Source organism: Protopterus annectens, chromosome 9.part0 (genome assembly GCF_019279795.1).
Source record: "Protopterus annectens isolate FY-2018-M chromosome 9.part0, PAN1.0, whole genome shotgun sequence".
Classification (NCBI taxonomy): Eukaryota; Metazoa; Chordata; order Ceratodontiformes; family Protopteridae; genus Protopterus; species Protopterus annectens.
Window position 1 is genome coordinate 204,660,212 of NC_056743.1, and position 16,614 is coordinate 204,676,825.

Below are 16,614 nucleotides of genomic sequence, written 5' to 3' on the forward strand. Positions count from 1 at the left end.
GATGGCAGATTTTGAATCAATATTTATATGCTTACAGTCACTTAAAGTCTGTTAGTTGTAGTTATTGAGAAATTAGAATAAGTATGAGAGTATAGTGGAGTAGGAGTGCTTAGTTTTGAGTCCCTATGGAATTTAAGTGGGGTGAAAGCAGGAGCATTTCCATTTGGAGGATAGGTGAAGAAAAAGTTGAGTTTTGAAGGATTCAGTGTTTGGTATAGTCCTAAGTGAAGTAGGCAGAGAGTTCCATTTTTTACCTAGTGAGAAGGAGAGTAAAAGCTGGCCAGCTGGTCGTTTCGGTTTACTAATGGAGATTAGGTTTTGGTTTTTGGATTTCTTTGATCTGTTAGGGATGTATGGAGGAAGGATGTCCTTTAAGGCTGGGTATTTATTAGGGGAGAATATTAGTTTGTGAGCGGTGGTTAGTTGTAGATAGTCTAGGTGATTAGGGAGTTCTAGCCAGTTCAGAGAACGAAGGCTGTGGCAATGGTGACTTGATGTTTTGGATTTGGTGACAAAATTTAGAGATCTTATTATAGCAAGCTTAGAGGTGTTGGTAGCAGACAAGTTGGTTAGGAGAGGGGCTCCGTATAGAAGGGAAGGTAGGAGGAAGGATGTTGCCATGGTATGCCTAGTGGAGTTTGAAAGGAAGTGATTGTTCCTATATAGCATACCTAGCTTTTGGTGGGTTTTCTTTATGTTGTATGTGAAGATCAAATTTGAGGTGTTCGTCTATGGTGATGCCAAGGAGTTTTGCAGAGGGAACCACTTCAGTGGCAGTGATTAATTTGGCTGAGACCATTGAAAGTGTTTTTGTCCACAGAGGAACCTTTGGAGGGGAGAAAAATTAGTATTTTGGATTTATTGGAGTTGAGAGAAAGGTGGTTTTGGTGCATCCAGTTCTCTGTGGTGGTAAAGGCTAATTGGGTTTTAGTCTGGAGTTCAGGAAGGTTTGGGGCAGAGTATACCAAGGTAGAGTCATCTGCGTATTGGATGACTGTGGTGTCAGTGACGAAGATGTGAAGGTTGTTTATGAAGATGTTGAAAAGCATGGGTCCAAGGATGGATCCCTGAGGAACTCCAGTAGATGTAGGCAAAAAGGAAGAGAATGAGTTCTTCCATTTGACTGCTTGAGATCTGTCAGATGGGTAACTGGAGAACCAGGAAAGAGTGTTTGGGGAGAGTTTGAGATTAGCCAGATGATGAAGAAGGTGTGTGTGGGAGATGGTGTCAAAAGCTTTTGAAAGGTCTAGCAGTACTGTGGATACAGTGAGTCCAGAGTCTCGAGCTTGATTGATAGTTTCTAAGAAGGATAATAGTGCAGTTATGGTACTGTGGCCGGGGCGGAAGCCATGCTGTGTGGGTGTAAGGAGGTGATTTTGAACGAGATAGGGTAAGAATTGGTGGTGGATGCATTTTTCTAGAATTTTAGATATTGGAGAGAGTAGGACGATAGGGCGGAAGTTAGAAATAGAGGTGTTTTTGCCTCCTTTGTGAAGAGGTAGGATGTAGGCTGAACGCCAAAGTTTGGGTACATATGACTCAGTTAAGGATCTATTAATCAGAATACTAATTGGAAGGGCAATACCTTCAGCTGCATGTTTGAGGAAGGAAGGGGGAATGTTGTCAGGGGCGTTAGAACCTGGATTTAGCTTGGAGAGAAGCTTTTTTATAAAAGATGTGGATACAGGCTTGAGATGGAAATTGAGGGGATTATTGTTTGGGTTGTTGGGTGGAGAGGAAAGGGAGTTAGGTGGTTTGTTATTAGGAAATGTTATGGTTAGTTTAGCTATGGATTCAGTGAAGAAGGTATTGAAGTGGGAGCTAAGTTCATTGTAGGATAGATTAGGGTTGGGGCAGGGGTTGCATTGAGATCCGGGATGAAGAAGGGAATTGACTGATTTCCAAAATTGTTTAGGGTTTTTATTGTTATTGGACTGAAGTTTAATATAGTAGTTTTTTTTTTTGTCTTTGGTAATGAGTTTCTTTACTTGGTTGCGGAGTTGGGGGTATAGAAGTAAGGTAGAGGATAGTTTATTTTTCTGGTAGAGCTTTCAGGACTTGTCTCTGTGATGCATGATTTGTTTAGTTTCTTTGGTCAACCATGATGCAGAGTTAGTTTTGATTCGCTTATTTCTTAGAGGGGGCTAGGGAGTTGAGAGTATCTAGGAAGATGGAATTGAAGTGTTCAACAGCATTGTCAAGTGGGAGGATATTTAGAGGTTGCCAGTTGATTTGTTTGAAGATGTTAGAGAAAATTAAGGGCTTAAAGTTACTGAGGTTATGAGTTTGAATGTAGAGGTGTTGGTGTTGGGTGGAGCTGTTTGATCGATGGATGAAGGCAGGGAGATTGTCACTGAAGGTGTCAGGGGTAGTGCCACTGAGAGTGATTTTGTTTGGATGGGAGACTAGAATCCAGTCTAAGATGGACCCTGGGGGGGGGGGGGGTTTGTTAGGGCGAGTAGTTGAGATTACGTGGGTGAAGTTTAGAAGGTTAATGGAAAGTGAGGGTGATGGTGAGTTGATTTTATTCCAGTCGATATTGACCACCTAGAATATGTTTCATATTTTATTTGAGTTGAGGACCAGTACAGAATATCTTCAAGGGGGGAGATATATAAGGATATGAAGCAGATATTCTTGTGTTTGTTTAATTGGAGAAGGCTAGCTGTGATTTCGGAGTTTGTGAAATTAGGGGTAGGTATTTGAATGGGTATTAGAGAGAGATGATTAGAGTAAATTATGGCAGAGCCACCACCTTTTTTGCTTAAACGGTCACTTCTGAGGATGTGGTAACCAGGAGGTAATATTTCAGAGTCAGTGGTATGAGGTTTTAGCCAGGTTTCAGAGATGTCTAGGATGTCGGGTTTATTGTGATTAATCCAGGCTTGTAGATGGTGACATTTGTAGTGGCATTGATAGTGAAGATTTTCAGAGTGTTAAGGGGGGAAGTGGGAGGGGGACAAGAAGGGTGGGGAGTGTTATTTGTTGTAGGTGAGGAGGAGGATGGAGGGATGGAGTAGTTTGTACTGGGACAAAGGCCAGAGTTAGGATGAATGTCTCCAGATAAGGCTAGGACATTGCAGGTGATCAGTTTTGGACTGTAAAGTTTGTATAGTAGGTATTTGTTAGGGTTTAGCAGAGGTTTCAGAAAGAGAGTTTTAGTTGAGGTAGGGAATAGTTTGGGATGAAAAAGGATTAACAGGTTGGGTGGAATAAGGGAGGAGCATATGGAGTGAAAGTGAGAGAGTTCGAGAGGTAGTAGTTGGGGGTTAGGGGTAGTCTGAGTAGGACATAGAAGAGGAGGAGCTTTATGGGAGTATGAAGTAGCATGATAAAGAGGTATTAGTAAGATGAGAAGGGAGCAGGGAAGTTGAATAGTTAAGGGGAGTTGGTAGGGCATGTTAGGATAAGGTAGGGTAATATACAGACAGGAGAAGAATGGTAATGTATGTTAGTTGAGAAGGGAAAGGTCAGAAGTGAATGGAGAGAGTTAGATATTGAAGGAAAGGATAAAGGGGAAAAAAAAGTGTGTAGGGGTAGGAAGAGAGTAGGGGGGAGGATTAGCAGTGGGAGTCGAAAATGAGGTGGGGTTTTTCTTGATTAGAGAATACGGGGAGGGTTAAGTGGGAGAAGACTGATTGGGTAGTAGGTTAGGTAGGTGGAGTTTGTTAGGTATATGTGTAGATGTGCTGGGGGCGAGTGGGAATTGGGGGCAGGGTAGGGGAGCGGAGTGAGCCCGCAGGGCGAACGGAGCGGAATACACCCAAGGAAGGCAGGCAACAGGAGCAGTGTGAGAACAATCAGTCTGGTGAAGGTAAGTACTGAAGGAGGTAAGCAGGGTAGTAATTGGGAATCTAAGGGTGCAGGTACGAGGGGATGGAGAAGACAGAGACCAGAAGTGGAGAAGGGTAAAACTATTACTTGGCAATAAGGGAGAGAAGCCTATTGATCTATAGCATTATGGTGCAAGGGAAGGATTAAAATAAAAGGGGTTAAAGATGGGTAGACACTGCCACCTAGTGGACAGAACCTGGTTATGTAAAGAGAGGGACCACTAAAGCAGATAGATAGGAGATGGAGGGGAGGTAGCTCTGAAAAAAGGAGCCTGGGATGAGGTAGGTTTAAAGGGAGTTCACAGTGAGAAGTGTGTGGCTGCAGGCTATTCTGGCCGGGATCCCTTACTAGCACCAGGCAAGTGGTAATGTCACAAGCAAAATTTGCAGTAGCATGTTACATACTTTCTTGGATCCTTTAACTCTCTCTTCTGGGAGAAGGACACGGTCCCTGTAGGGAGTCAGGCGAACAGGGTAAGATTTGTATCCCGGTGTTGGCCTTGGATCTCCAGAAAGGCTGGGCCAGAAGGCAAGGTGAGTTAGCTTTTGAGAGTGCGGTCTTTATTTGTGCGTCTGTGATTACAGGTGCTTTGCATTCGGCTGGTATTGAGATGGACCCTTTGGAGAGTGAGAGGAGGGTAAAGTTTGCACTGAACCTACCTGCCATGATATTGGCATTACCAGTTGGTTCTGTATATCTAGTGCCTTTGTGCTGTAGCTCAGAGCAGGTCAGAGTGTTGCCATTGAGATTATTGATGTAGCTGTAGAATGCTTTGTGGTTGTCTTTAGAATCAGTGGCGATTTTATTGCCAATTTTATTTTCGTAACTAGCTTTAGAGGATTTTTTGTGATCTCGGCTTCTTAATGAGGCTGATCAGGGAGTTCATCCAATCAGGGAATTTTACACTTTGCAACAGCTTCTTCCTTCTGTTAGTTTATTTGTGGCAGGGGACCACCAGATTGACTTTTTTTTTTTGGAGGATAGCATCTTGGATCTGTTGGGGATGGCACGATCCATGCACTCGTGTATGTGCTTATATAGTGCATTTGTATAAGATTCAGCAGTCGTACCTCTATTTTCTGTCTGCATGGGTGTCTTGAAGTTTGCCACTTCTGTCTTAAGAAGCATGAAGTTGGCTTTGGAGAAGTTCTTTACGGTGGTTCCCTTAATTGGGGGTGGGGGTGGGATATGGATGTCTAAGGTGATTTAGCTTGTGGTCTGATCTGACCAGCGAGGGGGTTGACCTCTGGTGTTGAACACTGGTTACCCATATTGGTAATGACCAGGTCCAGGATATTGTTGCCCCTGGTGGGGGTATGGACAAGCTGATCCAGGGCATTGGAATTAATGAATTCTAGAAAATGTTGAGCAAATGAGTTAGTAGTTTTCCCAGTTGATTGTGGGGTAGTTGAAATCGCCCATTGTTAGGGTATTGGGCTGTACCTTAATTTCAGACATAGCCCTGAAATTTGGTCTTGTGACATTGTGTCAAAATTCTGACAACTGGATGGCTACTTAGGAGGTACGAATTATAACTGTTAAGCAGGGGAGTTAGGACAGTAGTCAAGGTGGAGTTTGATGGTAAGTGAAATTAATGGCTCTATTAGCTCTGACAGTTATAGGCAGCTGTTTCACCTTCCTTATGTTTCAGTGGTGCTGGAATGGGATTGATGAGTTGAAAAAAATCTGCAAATATTCGGTATGAAGCATTTTTTTTTTCTGTGAAGCTGAGTGCTGTTGTCTGGTTCACCTACTCAGCAGTGAAAGTGAGGTGGTTGATGCTACTAGCTGTCTGCTTCCAGTTTAATATCTTTGTAGACCTCACGACTTTAGGCAGAGATGTTTCACAACATTGCTTTTAGTTAAGGGGTTTGGTCCTCATTTAACCTTCTAGATGAACCTGGGCACCTTATGCACACACAGCTCTCCAAATAATATTTTTCACAGGCTACTGTTTCTTTTCCGACCTACGATAGTGTCTCTCCCCACCACTTCCTGTTTTGTCCTGCTGATTAATGGATTTGATTAGGTTCCAAATTGCCTTAGGCTATGTCAGGTTAAAACTCCTGAAATCTGCTTCTTTCTGGTTTCTCAAGAATGGGTTGGTGACTGTTGCTTGTCTGGTCAGGATGAAACAGATTAACATTCGTGGGTTCAGTTCAGGCAGCTTTATTTTAGACAGACAGACGCACACAGAGACGGAGGCAGATGCAGAGAGACGACCACACTCGTCGTACATGTTAACACTCTGGCTGTTCTCTCAAAATGACACTGCTGCTTGCACGTGCTCACTATTTGTATGCACGTGTTTACATCTGGAAATTCTTCTTAAAGGTACATGCACATGCTCTGTTCTACTGAGACCACCTTTTGTCCCTTTTTTGCAGTGTTTTGAACCTTTTTGCATAGTTTTTAACTTGCTCCTTTTAGACCATTAACTTTTATGGTGAGACTTGTTTTCCTTAGTTTTCATCCTTGCTCAACACCTTGTTACTTGTTCCTCTAAGTGTGACTGCAGCTAGCAAGTCACTCATACTGGCAGTCAGAACAGATGTATTTTTGGCTGATGTCCATAGCACTTGCTCCTATATGATTTGCACTAATTTTACAGAGGAGACATAAAGCATGTCTTTTTGAAATGTCTCCTGCTCTTCCTATCACCAAATATGTTGAGCTTGGCAAGGCCATTGTGGAGCTGCAGCACAGGTATTTCCTATGTATTCCTGAGTTCTTCTGTTAGAATGTCCTTTTTTTCTGTTCACATTTCCCAAAAACAACTTCTTGGACTTTAGATGGACTTATTCTGGGCCCCAGTGTTGTCTGTGCTGCCTTTAGGATGTCCTTCCTTTCGACACAGGACAGTATTTTTATTTTCTGGCTTTAGTATCTGCTGCTTTGTTGTTCCCAACCCAGTAACAGTGTTGGATCATCTTCCTGCTTCACAGACATTTTCTCTGACACCAGCCCATCTGACATTAATTAGAACAGTGCTCTCCATGTCAATGCAGGATGCTAACTGCAGTTGCATTTGAGTAGGAAACCTTGTTGACCATTTTGACATTGACAAGCACAATGGCAGTAAATATACAGAACCAACTGATATTGTCAACATCCTGGCAGATAGGTTCAGTGCTAACTTTACCCACCTCTCACCCTCTAACAGAAAAACCTCTCTATACCGGAAGAATGCAAAGTTCCTGTAATCACAGCTGCACAGGTAAAAATAACATTCTCCAAAGCCAAGAGCACAGTGTCCATGGGACCTGACAGCATCCCAGGCTGTGTTCTACACTAACTACAGAACGAACTGGCACCCCACCTAAGTACCATGTTCAGTCATAGCCTCGCCTCAGGTTTTGTGCCCACTGAATGGAGCACAGTGACTGTTATCCCACTCAAAGGGGGAGCCACCACAGACCCTGGGAACTACCGCTCCATTAGCATGAAAAGCCTGGTCTGCAAGGCCATGGAACGTATCATCATGGAATTTATAAACAAAGACATTGGTAATCTCCAAACTCTGGACCCCACCCAGTTCGCGTTTGTAAAAGGCAAATCATGTCTCCTAAACCTGATAAGACTACTTTGAAGCAGTCACCAAAGCCGTTGGAGGGTAAGGTGGTTCACACAGCCTATCTAAATCTCGCCAAGGCTTTCGACACCATCCCCCACTCTGGAATTATAGATAAACTCACTAAACTAGGTATAAATCCCTGTGTCACAAGATTGGTTGCTATGTGGCTCACCGGCAGAACCCACACTGTGAAAGTAGCAGACTCCAAATCCGACTTCAGACAACTGGAGTACCACAGGGTTCAGTCCTAGGTCCTCTCCTGTTTGGTATCTGCTTCTCTGAAGTACAGGCTAACGCAGAAGGTCTTTGGCTAACTAAGTACGCAGATGACTGCAAATTAGGAGCCATAATTGAAACTCCTAATGATGTGGACATCCTAAAAAAAGGGCCTCACTGAGACAGATGCCTGGTGTCAAAGCCATGGCCTCAAGCTCAGTGCCAAAAAGTGCATTGTCATCCCTTTTGGTAAAAAACTCTGTACCCATGAACTACCACATAGGCGGTAGTCCACTTAACACTGAAAGTGTGATAAGAGACCTTGGGACACAGGTGGACAGTAGTCTCTCCTTTGATCACATTGCCACAGTAGTCTGGAAATCCTTCTACATGGCACACCTCATCACAAAAGGTTTCTCATCCAGGAAAAGAGGTAATTGTTCCACTCTACTCATCACTCATTAGACCCATTATAGAGTACAATGCCCCTTTTGGTATGTACCTCACAAGATCTCTACAACAACTGGAAAAGCTGCAGAAAAACTTCACAGAGTATTACCGGCCTCAAACAGATGCCCTATGTAGACCGCCTCAAACTTCAGCTTTACTCCATCGCATATCGCCTAGTTGGAGACGATCTCTGCCTAACATACAAAGTTATGTCAAACCCAGAGCTGTTGGGCATGCTCCACTTAATGAAATCCCAATCCCTCCGAGCTACACACTGTAGGGACCTAAACCTTGTCACCACAATAAACGGAACATGCTTGAGGGATAGATTCCTGTCCCAGAGACTTCCCATACTCTGGAGCAAACTTACCTGTTTGTAGCAAACAAAGCTCCTCATTAGCACTCTTCAAGAAAAATCTTGATGATCGGATGGGAAATAGGAAATTCACCTCTGGGATCACTTCTGTGGCTCTGCTCGACAGGGGCACAGGAAAATAATTTTCTTGGGTGGCGAAAGCCAGGGTACCTTTTTGGCTAAGCTTATATAGACCCTATGGCCAGTAGCCTAGTACCTACCTATGATAACCGTAGTGCAGGAGACTTGGTCTAGTTCTTGTATACACTTTTTCAAAACAGGACATCCTTGTCGCATTGGCAGGCGAATTGGGGAACTCCATTTTCAGGCAGCAGGCATCAGAAAGTGCTGTTTATTTCCAGAGTTGGAGTTGTCTTCTGTTTCATCCTCCATACAAGCACTAAGTGCCTGAAGCACTAGTCAGAGTCTGGTTGCCTTGGGAGTAGTCTCAGCAATGTACTTATGCATCTGCAGTGCTGGCACTGGAATTTCTTTAACCTTGGCAAAGCTGGTAAGGCTGAAGAAAGGAGGTGGCTTCGGAAGCAATATCGTTACTCGGAAACAATATCATTAAAAAAAAAAAAAAAAAAAAAAAACTGCTCCTAGTAGAATGAAGGGCATTCACTAAACACCCTGCTAATTGAAAAAAAAACTTGAAAATCTTGAGCTATAGGTGTCCCGTACATAACTTTCCTTTGTTTCCTTTTTGTAGATTTTTCTTTTTTTTACAAGAAGCATCTTTGTCACGCACGATAATGTAATAATCTTGCATTTATATAAATGAAAAAAAATCATAGTGGCACAATCTCAGTTGCAAACATTATATCTTACAAATCATGCCAACACAACTGTAGCTGCAAACATTATACATCACGTTTAATATAGCCAAGTTCCCAGTTCCAGTTGTTTTATCTGTTACTGTCTTTTACTTCTAGTAAAGTTGGTTTAGACTTTGATTTCCATTTTCTAGTTATTGCTTTTTTGGCAGCCATCATAATTAGACTCATTGGAAAGAAAAGCTTCTGAGATAAGAGAATTGTAAAAAATGGGCAAGTGAGTTAAGTGTTAAGGCTAAGGTGTTGTGTAATTGGCTGTCCTAAAGTATGTAAAGTTAGTTCTATGTATTTGGGAGAGGAGTTAACCATCTTGCATGAATTAAGGATCTAATTCTGAAGAAGCTGTGGAAGAGTGGCTTCCTTCATGTGCAGTTACTGGAGGTGATTGTAGCTACAGTGTAGACATAAGTTTGTAACCTGTAGGAATCTGGTGTCTCACCTGTTTGGTGAGAGGCGAACAGATATGAATGAACCTTCTAGGAAGGCAAATTAAATGTTTTTAAATGTTCGAAGGAAGAGTTTCCAGGTTTGTATTTTCAGACCACTTACAATTTTTCTTTCGTTTACAGAGGAACAAGAGTTAGAAGCTGCTGCTGCTGCAGATGCACCAAAATCCAGTGAAGTGACACCAAATGTGAGGAAACCTGAGAATGCATTGGTGAAAGTTCAAGCAGCTCCAGTGAAATCCACAGGTACTACTGGTATGGTTGTAAGCTGGGGTCATTTATTAGGGCTTTGTGACTGTATTGTGGCAGTAACATAGCATTTTCAAAAACACTTGCCCTGATGCTTGTGTAAAAAATAAAGGGTTTTGCAGGATACAAACTTAACAAAAAAAAAAAAAAAAAAAAAAAAAAACTGTTTGCATCCAGATGGCTGGTCTTTACTACTGCTCTTTAACTTGAAAACTGCATGCAGTATTCCAGGTAGCATTTGAGCAACTAGTTTAATGAAAGGAGTAATTGCCTCACTTTTTTGTTTTTCTGTTACTAAAGTACATCTTACAGTGGGTTCCTTTTGACTTCTTTCTGTTACATGCCTATTTTATTTGATAACTATTAGAATGCCTATATATAATTATGAAGGAGTCCAGACTTTGCACTGTATTACAGTGTTTGGTACTATTGTGTTTAATTATTTTTTCTAAATAAACATTTTTATCATCACTTATGACATAGGCAATCGTACATTTATATAAATGAAAACAAACCATATTGACATAATCTTCATTGCAAGCAGTATACATCACAAACCATATTGACATAATTTTATTTGCAAAAATTATACATAACGTGTAGTCTACACAATCATTGTTTATCTCTGTTACTACATTGACTACTAGTATGGTTGGTTTAGAGTACGATTTCCCTTTTCTAGTTATTTCTTTCTTGGCAGCCACCATAATTAGACTCAGCAAGGCCTTACTTATGTCTAGGCAATTCCAATTCTGTATCATAGCTCAAAAAGTAAATCTGATGTCAACTTTCATTCTGTCCTCAACTGATGAGTTTCGATCTGATCCAGCTCTACCAACACTAAAGCTCGTGGTAACCAAAAAGCTCTCTTGCTTCTCTTACCCATAATGCACCAGCCAGAAACTACCTCAGATCTCATTTGCCACGTTTGCAGAAAAGACATGCTCAACCTAGCTGTCCAGCTTTCAGAGGTAAGCGATAGTTTTTTTTTTTTTTTTTTCCAATTGATAATCTTCCAAAATCCTTACATTTTCGTACATTTCTCATCCCTTACCCTCTAGTTGGTAATTTCTGCTTCCCTCTTTTTTCCTTTGTCTATCATTGGTAATTTTCATTTTTTTACCTTTCTACATTCTTGTGTAGATGTTCATCGTGCATACAGCTGCAGTCATAACAGATGGGTTATCCTGCCATCAGGCGGGTCCTCGGTCGGCCGAATTCCAAAGTCTAGGTCCGGCGTCAGTTGTCGTCGCTTCTTCCCTGACGTCAGTGCGGCAGGGGTATAAAAGACCCAGCCAACGCCATCTTCTTCAGTCTTTCTTGCTGCGCGGTGCCCGAAGCAGAAGCAGTTCGCAAGTGCCGGTCGGCCAGCTTCTGAGATTTACGAAAATATTTCAGCCGAAGTCTTCTTGAAAGCTAAGTACCCCGTTGGGGAAACTTTTCTTGCCCCAGACCGATGTCAGACAAAGTTAATACTCGCATTTCATGTGGGAAGCAAATACCGTATAAGGATTTCCATTCTTTCTGTATTCCTTGCTTAGGCCCAGACCACGACGTCTCGGCCTGCCGTTTTTGTGCTAGATTCAACAAATGCACTATTAAGCGTCGGGCGGAGTTCGCACACTACTATTTTGGTAAAAAATGTAATTACATTATGTCGTCGGATACTCTGACTCCAGTTTTGAGTAAAAGACGCAAAGATAAGGACCGACATATGAGGTCCGTGACTTCTACTGACACAACGCTAAAGCCGACTACCGGTGCTCCGGTTCTCAGCGACGCGCCTACGCAGCCCCTGAGTACCGATGACGCTTCATTTCCGGTGTCTTCTGTGCTCGAGGTCGCAGGCTCCTTGGCCCCCATTCCGACTACAGATACCGACGCCACTCTTGGCGGGGGAAACTCAGAGTTTAGACAGGCCTGCCACTTCTCAAGGTGTCTAAAGGCCTGCCTCCTTTTCCATTAGGGCCTTCACAAAATCTAAAGCAGCCATGAAAACTAAAACACAAGGACCACAGACCCCCTCTCAAGGCCCTATGCCTAAAAAACAGATGCTCAAAATGGCTGAGGATTTGATTACTCTTATCAGGGATTCTCAACCCCCCTCGGACAAAAGGCCCAGATTGGAGGAAGACTACCCTTCCTCAGATCAAGCTTCTATTACCTCAGAACATTCTGAGGACCAGGAATATTCTTATTCCCCTTTTGAAGACTCTGATGCTGAGGAGTCCATTCCCTCGGTCTCCCCCCCTGAGGACTATTCTTTTGGGGAAACCCTACATACCTTGAGGGAACACTTTCACTGGGAAGGCCAAGATTACTCAGATTCCAAGAAAAGGCTCAGGGATTTTCTCTTGCTTCCCCAGCACAGGCCTCTGGCTATCCCTCCTGTCTTAGATATATTAGATGATGTGTACACAGAAGCCAGCCTCAACCCAGATTCTTTACCTGCAGCTCCTGTTAAACCTGACGGGTATTACCGGGTTCCTGATTCACACCAGTTCCTATACAAAAGCCATGCTGCTGACCCAGAAACTATTTCACAGGGTCCCAAGGGAATTAAGGCCTCAACTGCTAAAAACCCATTACCTTCAGAGAGAGATTCCAGAGCTTTAGAAAGGTGGGGGGAAAGGTGTACACCACGGCCACTTTAACCATGAGGGCATTAAACTGTCAGTTCCATATGTTAAAGTATCAACAGTTTTTGTTATCTCAATTGAAAAGCAAAATGACACAACCTGAGCAACCAGATTTAAAGGAGTTGCAGGATTTGTTGCATAGTGCAGAGCAAGTGGGTAAACATACCTTGCAGTGTGGTTTTGATGCTTTAGAGGCCTCATGTAGAGCTGCTGTTACAAGGTCGGTCATACGTAAACATGCTTGGCTCAAAGAGCAAACCTTACCAGATCATGTCAAAGCTAAATTACTAGATGCACCTCTTCAAAAAGATGTATTGTTTGGTGTTAAAGCTGAGGAGGTACTAAAGAAAATGGAGGAAAAGGCAAGATCAATGCAAACAGTGAAAGATTTCCTACAGGTACAACCTCCACATTTCAGCAGAAACTGGCCTTCAAAAAATTGGTCCTTCCCAGCCACGGACAGACCTCAGAGGCAGATACAGGCGCCCGAGGGGTAGAGGGCAATCTCAAGGATCATTCAGAGCCAGACAATGGCAAGCACCTACCCCAAGAGGTGGAGAAGATAGATCACAGTCATTCAGAAAGCAGACACAATGACTTTCCCCTTTGCATGCCAAGCAAAGCTTTAATGGCAGCACCTTTAGGTGGAAAACTGGCATTATTTTCAAAAAAATTGGCATATTGTCACAAAAGACAAATGGATCCTGGACATTATAGACAGAGGCTACAGATTCCACTTTCACACCCTTCCAAAAATGAGAGGCACGCCAAACCTGCCACAAAATCAAAGGGCAGAGGCACAAAAACAAATTTCAGCTCTCATGGACATGAAAGCTATTCAAGAGGTACCTGCAAAAGAACAGGGTCAAGGTTTTTATTCCAGACTATTCCTGGTACCAAGGAAGGACAAAGATTGGAGACCTGTTTTGGACCTATCCATCCTAAACACACATTTACTCGTACCAAAATTCAAGATGATTACATTACAGCAGCTTCTTCCCATGCTGGGCAAGGAGTCTTGGCTGGTAACATTGGACCTCAAGGAGGCATACCTGCATGTCCCTTTCAGACAAGATTGCAGAAGATACCTCAGATTTCTTGCAGGTTCAACCCATTATCAATTCTCTGCATTGCCCTATGGCTTATCTACTGCGCCCAGAGTGTTTACGAAATGCCTGGCATCAGTAATTGCCTTCTGCAGACTTCAAGGGATACAAATATACCCATATCTGGACGACTGCCTGATCCAAGCAGACAGCAAGCACATACTTCTGAAACACCTGGCGTTTGTAATAAAACTGTTGAACTTTCTGGGATACACAGTCAACAAAAAGAAATCAAAACTAATACCCTCTCAAACAATAATTTTCCTGGGTGCCAGCTTGAATACAAACACCCAGATGGCCTACCTCACGCCAGAGAAGCAAGGGCAACTATCTCAATACTTCAGCAAAATGGCAACCTGCACCAGGCTGACTGCAAGGAAAGTCCTGCAGGCTCTGGGATTCATGGCATCTTGCATCCTGCTGATCCCATGTGCAAAGCTGCATATGAGGAAACTGCAATGGTACCTAAAAAACTTATGGTCTCAACACAGCCACAGTTTGGAAACAATTATACCACTCATTCCATGTCTTCAAAAGGAATTTCTGTGGTGAGCTCAAGCATGCCAAAGAAACATAGGTCTCCCCTTCTGCATACCTCAAGCAAATCAAATCATCACAACAGACGCCTTGGACTACGCCTGGGGGGCGCACATGACAGATCAGTGCATTCAGGGAAAATGGTCCCAAAAAGAGAAGCACCTACACATCAATCAAAAGGAAATGCTAGCAGTGCAAAATGCTATTATGGCCTTCAAAGACCTACTGCATCCAGGCCAGCTATTAATAAGGACAGACAACACCACAGTGATGTGGTACATAAACAAACAGGGAGGAACTCATTCCTACCCCCCTGTGCAGACTAGCTATGTCCCTTTGGAACACTGCTCTGGAATTGCAAATCCAACTTCAAGCACAATTCCTGCCAGGGAAGGAAAACACACTGGCAGCCTAAGCAGAAATATGACAGATCCACACGAATGGAAGTTGCATCCTCAAGTTTTCGCAAAGATAACTCAGGCATGGGGACAGCCAGACCTAGATCTCTTTGCTACCCACAGAAATTACCAACTGAAAAAAATTTGCTCAAGGACCTATCATCCACAGGCCTGGAAAGTGGACGCACTTTCTTTTAATTGGACAACATTGACAGTCTATGCCTTTCCACCTCTTCCTCTGCTGCCCAAAGTTCTATTAAAAGCCAGAGCAGAGAGGCCAAACCTGATTCTCATTGCTCCAGACTGGCCAAGACAACACTGGTATCCACTCCTGAAGAGTCTGACGCATTCCCCGCCATGGATCCTGCCTCTAGTGCCTCTTCTGTTGTCCCAGCACAACTTCAAAACTCTTCACAGCTGAAAACCCTCAATGTAGCCGCATGGAGAAATCCCTTGATTTCCCAACAGACCCTCCTCTCCAAGGAGGTGCAGGATGTCCTCTTGGAGGCCAGAAGACCTTCTACTAGAAAAGCCTACTCCGCCAAATGGAAACTGTTTTGTGCCTGGAATCAGAAAAAGGGCCAGAATCCTTGGGTAATAAATTTACCTCTAATATTACAGTACCTAGCTGAGATGTTAAACAGTGGACTTTCCTTCTCCATCAAGATCCATGCTTCAGCCATTTCTGCACAATACAACACAGATCCTCCTTTATTCTCTCATCCTCTCTTAGGACAGTTCCTCAGAGGGGCTAAGAATATAAAACCCCCAAGGAAACCACCAGTACCTGCTTGGGACCTCAACTTCATTTTGGAAAAACTGACCCTGCCTCCATTTGAGCCAGCTGCTTCAACAGAACTGCAATATTTGTCATGGAAAACAGCCTTCCTTCTGGCTATCACCTCAGCACGCAGGGTTTCGGAACTACAGGCCCTTATGGCTGTGCAACCTTTCATCATTTTCCATCAGGACAGAGTTTCCTTACGAATCAACCCTTCCTATATGCCAAAGGTAGTATCCAGTGTAGCCTTGAATCAGACTATCCACTTAACTACCTTTTACCCTAACCCACAAAACAAAGGGGAAAGACTACTACATTCCTTGGACATTCACAGACAACTTAGTTATTATTTGGACAGGACAAAGCCATTCAGAAAATCCGAGCAACTCTGTGTCCTATGCTACGGGTGCTCAAGGAAAGGCTATCTCCAAATAGACAATCTCAAAATGGATAGCCCACTGCATACGCTTTTGTTACTCATTTCATGGAAAAACTATGCCTTCAAGCATCAGATCCCACTCCACAAGGGCCACAGCTACCTCTGCAGCTTTCCTCATGGGGGTTCCTACCAAGGACATTTTGGAAGCAGCCACTTGGAGTTCTGTGCACACTTTCTCCAAGCACCATCACCTTCCACTTTACTCTAAATCTAGAGCGGGCTTTGCCACAGCAGTCTTGCAGGGCATCCTTGCTCCTCCTAGTTCCACTTAGTGCCTGCCACCCCTTTTTAGCTTTGGGATTCTACCCATCTGTTATGACTGCAGCTGTATGCACGATGAACATAGTACAGTTTTGTACCTACCATAAATGTAGATGTTAGAGTGCTAATATAGCTGCAGTCCAGGTTTCCCTCCCTCCATCCCCTCTTGGGACAGGCCTTATGACAAACACCTTCTCATACAACCTGATTGGGGTATTCTTTTATGGTGTATTTGCTTGCAAACTACTGTTTTTTGATTATTCTATATTGCTTTATTACATAAGTTTATGTTTTGCCTTCCTTCTGGGGGCACCTGACATCTGGGGCAAGAAAAACTGAAGAAGGTGGCGTCGGCTGGTTCTTTTATACCCCTGCCGCACTGACGTCAGGGAAGAAGCGACGACAACCGACGCCGGACCTAGACTTTGGAATTCGTCCGACCGAGGACCCGCCTGACTGCAGGATAACCCATCTGTTAAAATGACTTTTTGCT

At 43.3% G+C, this 16,614-nt stretch overlaps 1 protein-coding gene across 1 annotated transcript in view; it reads left to right on the forward strand.

The window, feature by feature from the left end:
- Positions 1 to 16,614, forward strand: part of FNBP4 (formin binding protein 4) — a gene marked incomplete in the record, with an annotated part of 825,158 nt that overhangs the window by 83,002 nt on the left and 725,542 nt on the right. Inside the window, 1 exon segment of the mRNA XM_044082091.1 lies at positions 9,835 to 9,957. Within this exon segment, the coding sequence (XP_043938026.1) occupies positions 9,835 to 9,957 (123 nt within the window).